The sequence below is a fragment of the Morone saxatilis genome, unplaced genomic scaffold (genome assembly GCF_004916995.1).
Source record: "Morone saxatilis isolate NCDOM2014 unplaced genomic scaffold, NCSU_SB_2.0 Contig22, whole genome shotgun sequence".
NCBI classification, from domain to species: Eukaryota; Metazoa; Chordata; class Actinopteri; family Moronidae; genus Morone; species Morone saxatilis.
In genome coordinates, this window is record NW_023339785.1 from 12764936 (window position 1) to 12773558 (window position 8623).

Here is an 8623-nt window from a genome sequence, read left to right on the forward strand (position 1 = left end):
ACACACACACACACACATTATCTGTGTGTGCTGTGTGTTCATCTGAAGCCATGTGTGATAAGACAGGTCCCCCCTTTTACGTGCTGTTAGTGCATCCTATCGCGTATAGAAGCGTCTGTAAAAGCAACAGATTAATTAAATGAGAGTAATTGTGGGAAAATAATAATAAAAAAATCTGTTGTAAAAAAACTGCATAATATCAGATAATAACAGCTGTAGGTTTGTCGCAATGACTGAACGTTGCCTTAAAGACCCCCCTCTAGACATATTAGGACATATATGGCCTGCAGATAGTGTGCTTGAAACTGTAATGTGTGGTTTTTTTTGGTATACTACTTCTTCTACCTGATTAAAGAGTCTATTAATATGCATTTTCACTCTAAAGTTTTCCTGCTGGACACAAGATGTCTCCTACTTCACTGTAAACTCCATTCTCAGTGTCTGTGCACTGGTGGCTTCAAGTTTAAACATCACACTTGTATTAGTTGCATACAGGACCAGGATTGACTTCCAAACTCTTAAATCAGATTTTCAGCGAGCACAAAGAAGCTTTCCACTTCCAGCAGGTGAATCGTTCTGCACAGTGAAGCTCAAACATCCAACTGTTTACTACTGCAAAGGTGCACAGACAGGAATGTTTGGATAGGTACATCATGGTGAACATCAAGTGCATCTTGAAGTTAAACAATTATGTCTCATCAAGCAGCATGTTGACTCGCTTTATTTGTGAAAGTTTGTCAGTGAAAATGACAATAGTTGAAAGATTCAACATGAGAAGACTTGTAATGCTTCAACAAGTGTTAGCCCTGAGGCAGGACAGCCTCCGCCGTCAGATGAATATGTCACACTCCAGCAATGCTTGTCGATCAGGCTGATGGCTTCTGCATAGCGGACTGCGTAAAGGAATCTGTACAGACGCTAACTGTGACATGTAGAAAACATGCTATAAGAGCTTGCACTGTTTAAACCAGTTTTTTTGGTGGTTGTTTTTTTGTGTCTGTGCCCCCTGCCCCAGTTTCTGTTTTGCTGTAAAAAAATGTGTGGAAATAGTATAAATTCCAAAATATAAAACAGGGAGATGAGGTCCTATCTGTGATGCAATAATGTATTTGTAATGTATTTCTTAATAAAATATAAGGTAAAGTATTTCAATTATGTTTTAGTGCCATTATTGGAGTATGAAGTATATTTTCCTACTGCTGTGACCTATAGCTGTCAGGCTAGAAGGCATCCCCCACAATGCATCTTAGATATAACAGATAATCCACATACATTATATCCTGCTTACATTATATTGTCATTCTGTGTAAGAGGCACATTATAGCTGTAAATTAAATTGAATGAGGCAGTAGTTCCCTGTTTTTTATGCCTCATCGTCAGAAAGGCCATGATGGACCTGCTTTTGTGTGGCGGTCTATTTTAGTAACCTATGTAACTTCTTCCCATGACCACATCTGGCCGTAATGGGAGGATGATAAATGTTAATACAATGTGTAACGGTAATGTAAGTAGAGAAGAGTCAGTGAACTGCCTCAGTAATGTCACTTATACTATATGCTATATCTCTCTAAATTTAGCTAACATAAGCTAACATTAGCCACCATAAACCACTGATCATACCAGACTAAGCAAGACTGTAGCTACAAAAGTTCTGAGTGTTTGCATAGCTTGTGACTTCAACGTTACATCTGTAAGAGAAATAATCTGTTAACTGCAGATTGCGGATGAGAAAAGTTGACACTTAATGAGCTCCCTGTGTTCCACAGGTTTGACAGTTTATTTCTGTGAAAGAGGAGCAGCCTGCTTGATCAGAGATGTCATTCATATTGTTAGGGGACTCACTTTTACTTCCTAAACAAATTGGCAGGGGGTGGAGGGGGTCTGAATAACTTGTGGCCAAGTACGAGTCGGACAGGTTTTGTAGCTTTTGACTGTGCTGGCAGGCTACTATTGGCTCTAGGAATATTGCTGCAGGACAAATGCATACTAGTGGAGTAGTTGCAAAGAAGCATTCAGTAGTTCGCACCCTGGATACCTCACTCAGCTCTGCTCATTTGTTGATTTGACCTGTCTGATTCATGAAGCTGAATCATTGAAATGAAAAGATCCCGTCGTATTTGTTGTCTCCTGGCATGTTGCTCTGGAAATTACCGAGCATTTAATAATCATGATCAATACATATAACATATAAAATGCTAAAACTTTTAGGTTTAATAAACTACTGCATGTTTTCTTCTCAAATTGTAATCCTTAACAGGTTTAATAAATCCCAAGCAATTCATCAAAGACAAAAGCATAGACAATAAGGAAAGAAGCATTCCTTTTTTTCTTTTATTGTTTTTTATTTCTCAATCCCTTGTCGCATAAAAGAGTCCCCATCTTTGATCTCCACTGTTGGAACGTCCCAGTTTTTCTCTCCATCCATTTATTATAGCAAAATAGTCCTCTTCAGAGAATTCCTACAGGGCACAGAGAAGCAAGCAGTCATCCAAAAAATTAGGAAGGAATTCTGATATTGCTTGATTTAAACCTTGTAATTTTGAGTATGTGCGTGCATGCCAACCTTTATGAATTCATCTTTGATGGCCTCCGCTCTCTGCAGCTCTGTCTCAATCACCTGGATGAACTGGGCTGTCCGGTCTTCTGCCAAAACATTGCAAAACCCAGCTTCTTCAAGGAACTACAGGAGAACAGACATGAACCGGTGAAGTAAAGTGAAAACAGCACCACCAGCTGATGGACAGTAGTAATACATTAGTATCACATCCACAGAGCACGCAGTCACAACATCTGTGCATTTGGGCTTCTTGTACAGGGGAACAATTACTTCTCAACATGTATAGCTAGCGGTTTCACTAAATCTTTACTTCTGCTTTGGCCACTGCAAACCTATATGCAATTTTTAGCATCAGAAGATCTTTGCTGCAATGGTTTCCGTGAACTTGTCTTATGTACACAGGAGTTACAGTAAGCAGTTACAGAACGATACTCATTATATTGTGTGTAAGCTCATTTACTAAAACTAAACCATTTTTTTACCCTTAATATACCCTAATATATCAGAACACAATAAGCTAGCTGTCTGAGGCTTTTGTGTTGCTAATAACTGCTTCTATATTCTGTCTGCATATTTTTTGTATTTCTGTGCTAACAATTCTTGTAATTTATCTGCCACTTTATATGTCAATAGGCCTACTGTTGACCTAATCTTGCTGGATGCAGCTTGGTCAATTTATTGCCACAAAAACAATAAAACAATTTGCCATATTTACATATTAAATGTACTTATTTACTTTAGTTATAAAATGGATGGACACCAATAAAGATAGTAAAGAAGAACACTGTGACACTGTACCAGTACCAGTGTACCACAGACTCAGCAATAATTTGTGTGCCAACCCTCTCATCACATATTGGTAAAGAGGACAAAAGGGTTGAACTTCCCATATGTCCTTTCACAAACTATTACATAATTAGGCTCTACTGTATATTTACCTTGCCATACTGTGAGGGTGTATAGAGGACATAGCCTCTCTGTTTGACATAGGCCTCAAACACTGGTGTCCAGGGCTTCTCCCCGCAGCAGTAATCACTGATAAGCAACTTGCCACCGGGCTTTAACCATGACTGCGCACAAGAATAAGAAGGAGAATAAAAGTATAAGTCAACAAAGTGAGTCTGGATAAAGTCACAAGAAAGACACAAATGTCCCAAAGAAATATGCAACATAAAAATGTTGCTTTCTTTTAGTTTTCATATGTGTATTGTAAGATTTAACATATTTTCTCTCCAAGATATATTTAAAAATAGGTTTGGAAATCAATGAAATGAAGAGTTTAGACTTAATGGTACTAATGAGAAAATTCTCACATGGAAGCGCTTGAAGAGGGCCAGTTTGTCATCTATGTGCAGGATTGTGTCTCTGCTGTAGATCACATCAAAGGAACCTTCTGGGAACATCCTTTTAGTGGCATCAGCCACCTCAAACTGGACCTGATGTAGAGCACATGCCATTACTGGTTCTATCTGGTTAGTTACTGGTTTAAACCATTAGGATAATGCAAAATTTAGACATACTGATGGCAGCTTCTCAGCGATCGCCCTTTCCATTGCGATGTCCACCATGTTGTCTGACAGGTCCAGGCCGAGCACTTCTGCTCCAAAGGTCTGAAACGTGACATAATCATCTCCATCATTATAGTCCTTTCAATCAATATCTAAAAAACACTCTATCATCATTACTATTATCATTCTAACTATACCAGATTCCTTGGCTCTAACCTTTGCCATGTAGAAGTCTCCACCACCGATGCCACAGCCAACATCCAGAACCTTCTGTCCAGGCTTCAGGTTCAGTCGGTCCACAAACTCCTGTTATCCAAAAAAAGGTTCATTCTTTACGATCATCAAAGCCCCAAGACATAAACCTGTAGATCTGTCTGCTGCTAAGGATGATGATAGGGACCAAGATGTTGGGGTGTGTAGTTTTTATGATGTAGTGTTCACATATCAATTTTTTAACATCTTGGAAAAGTAAAACACCTTGGGAAAAAGTAATCATATCTCACATTTCATAGTCATTAGTCATGGGAATCTGTCTACAATAATGTTGAAACACTAAGGTCTGAAGTCTGTTTAGCACATTTTTCATGTGTCAAGACGCAACAAAGTGAAGCTTCTCTAACACAAAGATAACTTTCTAAAGAGAAGAGAGGAAGCAGGAGGGGAGAGGAGTATCCACCGATAAAGCTGCTTACGATAAAGACCAGTTCTGTTGCTGCTGAAGGTCATCTGAAGCCTTTGTTTGATAGCAAGACAGAATCTGCAGCCACACTTTCGACTGAGAGGCTGTATTTGAAAATACTAACGACAACAAGCGTACATGCTTACAATGACAATGCAAACATGCTGATGTTAAGCAGGTGTAATGTTTACCATGTTAACATCATAGCTTGGAATGTTAGCATGCTAACATTTGCTAATTAGCACCAAACAAGTTTTGGACAAATTGAGATTATCAGAGTGATTGCACTTCATCCAGAGAGAGGCTTGAATGTGTGTAGCAAAATGCATGGCAATCCATCCAACAGTTGTGGAGACATTTCACTCAAAACCACAAGTCAAACTCATAGAGCTGCTAGAGTCGGGATCACCAAAGTCAGTAAGATTCATCCTCTAAGGAGTCTGTAAAAAATCTTGTGCCAATCCATCCAATAGTTGTTGAGATATTTCTGTAAGGAGCAAAGTGGTGGAATTGAGTGGCGCTCACTAAATTTATTTCATGCTGTTAGTAATAATTCATTTGCCTGCTGAGTGTTTTACTTTTGAAGTCACAGCACTTTGTTCAGTATTCTTGTATCCTTTCCAAGAAGCACCTATTGGTTCCTTCCAGCCAATTCGGTGTTTTCCAGGCTTTATTCCTACCTTGGTGGTGCTGGGTCCGCCTGTGCTGACATAACCAGCCCCGAACATCTTCTCGTAGCGCAAGATACCGCGGTTGGTGTACTGCTGGTTGTCCAGGAACTGCTGGAAGGTATTAAAACCGCTCTGCGTGTTTGAGGAGCGGGGAACCTTCTCCAGCAGCCAGCAGATCTGATTCGGATTGTTTTTCATCTGGAAAAGGAGAAAGAATAAACGACAGGTAGGACGGAGATGGGGGCAGGGAGTGGAAAGGAGGAAGCAGAGTGTTAACTGCACATCCTCATGCTTATATCACACACTGTTATGTCTTTATTTACTCAATGTTTAAGTGACTCTACCTCAATATAGGCCTTAACTTTCTTTTTTAACACAATGTCGAAACCAAACTTTTGCCCCCCCTCTGGCCCCTCCATTTGTACTGATGATACCAGGTGGCTGTATTGTGCGTCAGTGCGGTAGCAGGTTGGGTTGAAGTCCCTCTTAGAGTCACCTTGGTAGAAAGTTACAAGTTAAAACGAATCCTTATTGTATTTGGTAAGAAAAAGATGTGGATTACTGTTGCCGAACTGCAAAAATGTTGTTATGTTCCTACTTCTATTTAAAATTTAAGACAGAGGATTTGATTTAATATAAATCAGTAAAATTATTTTAATTAGTTTCTTTAGCCAGAGTCAGTTCACATCAATGTCTAAATTATTATCATGATGAAAGAGAGCTGTGGAAGTTTTATGTTAGCTCAGTACCTGACCGGTGGTTGCAGGACTCTCTGAAAAAAAGAAAGCCACCGGGACGCAGCCAGCCCAGCATCTTCTCTATAAAGGTGTTTAGCTCCTCGTTGCTCAGGTACATCATCAGCCAGTTGGAGAAGATAAAGTCAGAGCTGAAAACATTGAATGGATGCATTAAAATAAACATTTATAGTTGTTTTTTTCCTTCCAGGAACATTAACTGAGTTTGTTTTACTATGTTTTTCATGTGAAACAACAGTTCCGGTATATTCTTCTGTAAACGCTAGACTGTTTTTGTAGATGCAATCCCAATGACAGAACCGTGCAGCAGAGCTCTTTGCTTGATGGAAACAACATGGAGGAAAGTCTTGTCTTTGCTGTATCCAAGTATCCCCTTCCTTTATGACTCAATAGCTTGGTTTTCTTTCTCTCACAATGAGGAAAAATGGTCCAACAGTGGAAACTTACTGTCCGTCATTCATCCATCGTCAGAATGCATGACTTCCTGCCTGCTTTAATCCGACCATGTGTGAAGCTGTGCTCGTGGTGTTATGAGAACCAAATTTCATAGAAATACATCCACACATCCGCTGTTCAGTAAAAATCACAGATGTCAGGGATCACCAAAATCAGTAGACTTCATCATCTGTGGACCGTGAATGTCTGTACCAAATTGCAATCCATTCATTCGATGCTGAAATTTTTCAGTCTAAAATGGTACACTCAAAATTCAAGATATGAAGTGTAAGTAAGCTACAGATACCTTAACACACACCTGTTTTGGGGCAAATCCAGCTTTGTGACATCAGCTTGTATGAAGGTAGCGTTACTATGGTGACCATTGACCTGCCTGTTCTTCTCCACAAAGCTTTCCATGAAGTCCACAGCTGTCACATGGCTGGCCATGGTCAGCAGGTGGCTGGTGAAACGACTGCAGAGACACATGTCAGTATGAACAATATCTGAATTTGAGAATTGCCACTGCTAATAAGGTGTGTATTGAACAACTATTTTTAAAGCACTGACTATCTGCTGTATTAATGCATTAATTTTTCTTGACATAGTCTTGTAGAGACAGGCTTTCTGTCCGTCTTAAATTATTATCTGTGTGCATGTTACGGTATTATCCACTTTGAAACTTCTAGATGCTGCCTGTCAGTCTGCTTTAGATTCCTAAATGGTGACTGCCACTATAACAACACATGGGCTGGATTTCTTACTTTATTATAGGAGAGCTTTTTTTCTAAAAAACTTTTCCCTGGAAATCTGAAGTTTATCAGATTACCATACGTTAAGAAACAGATACCTTGAAATCCCTGCCCACACACACACATGCACTACTACAGACAGCCTAACGCAGCTGTATGCTCACCCGATGCCAGCTCCCAGTTCCAGTACTCTGCATCCTGTCAGGGAGGGCAGCATGGACAGGATCTCAGGCAGCTCCTGCTTGGTCAGCTCCTTGGCACGAGAGTCCAGCATCATCTCCTCCACTGTGGCAGCCTTGGAGTGCTCCTTCCAAAACTCTGTCATGTTGCTACGAACTGTGAAGCACACAGGTGTCCAGATTAGGTTAAAAAAAAGAAAGGCATTTGGACATCTAACATTCCTCAAACAGAAAGGGAAGAAGACCACATAGTGACACAATAATAATGTGCAATAACTACATTACAATAACAGTGTTGTAGGCTTCTGATTTATAAGAGAAAGGGACACATTTATTCTCAGCTAAACTCTGAAAGCAGACTATTATCAGATGAAGCTCATTATAGCACAGTGGGATTGTAGATATTCATATGATTAGTTACCCATAATTGTGTCTTCAGTGCAGTCACAGAAAAGAAAATACAAGTAGTGCCAGTTGCTAATCATATTTGCTCTGGAACAAGTGGCAAAGTTCAAGAACTCCTACCTGTGAATCATCTGTTAAGTAGTTATGTAGTATTCAACAAGTATTCATTTTTTATCATTCCTATCAAATATATCTGACATAAATGTGCATCCAGACAAGTTTTTTTTTAAAGAAACAATCAATCTGTGTCTGTGTCACTCAATTTAAAAGTGACATTTTACAGAAATGTATGTTAATGCATAACTTTCTAGCTAAAATTCTTTGAACATCAAATATCTAGCACACAGATTAACCATTACTCAAACCGGATTGCAGCAGACAATCCAGTCATTTCCCCCAGAATTCAGCAGCTTCACATTACACGTGTTCTCTATCGCAATTTCAGATAGAACAAAACACGGTAACTGTAAATGTGCCAAAAAAAGAAACAAAAATCCTGAAACCCTCAATTCCATAACTCATTTATCAAATTTGCAAAAAGCCTAAGAAAGCCATCGGTCTGTGACGTGTACCAGCAATAAACTTGAGGATATGATGCAATGATGTAGCCTGATGGCAGTTAATAAGAAAGTGGTGTGGACTACAAATATAATAAAAATATAATACAATTCTCCTTTCAATC

The 8623-nt window shown here is 39.3% G+C and overlaps 1 protein-coding gene across 2 annotated transcripts in view; it reads right to left on the reverse strand.

The window, feature by feature from the left end:
* Positions 1-2344: 2344 nt before the first annotated feature.
* Positions 2345-8623, reverse strand: part of pmt (phosphoethanolamine methyltransferase) — a 7206-nt gene continuing 927 nt past the window's right edge. For both annotated transcript variants that reach the window (XM_035668740.1, XM_035668739.1), the window contains exons 2-12: positions 7522-7693; positions 6925-7080; positions 6165-6301; positions 5760-5911; positions 5425-5613; positions 4282-4371; positions 4078-4167; positions 3871-3993; positions 3496-3627; positions 2564-2680; positions 2345-2459 (exon numbers count right to left, since the gene is read on the reverse strand). In XM_035668740.1, coding sequence (XP_035524633.1) covers positions 2349-2459; positions 2564-2680; positions 3496-3627; positions 3871-3993; positions 4078-4167; positions 4282-4371; positions 5425-5613; positions 5760-5911; positions 6165-6301; positions 6925-7080; positions 7522-7682 — 1458 coding nt within the window. In that variant the 5' untranslated portion in view covers positions 7683-7693 and the 3' untranslated portion in view covers positions 2345-2348. The remainder of the gene's footprint in view (positions 2460-2563; positions 2681-3495; positions 3628-3870; positions 3994-4077; positions 4168-4281; positions 4372-5424; positions 5614-5759; positions 5912-6164; positions 6302-6924; positions 7081-7521; positions 7694-8623) is intronic.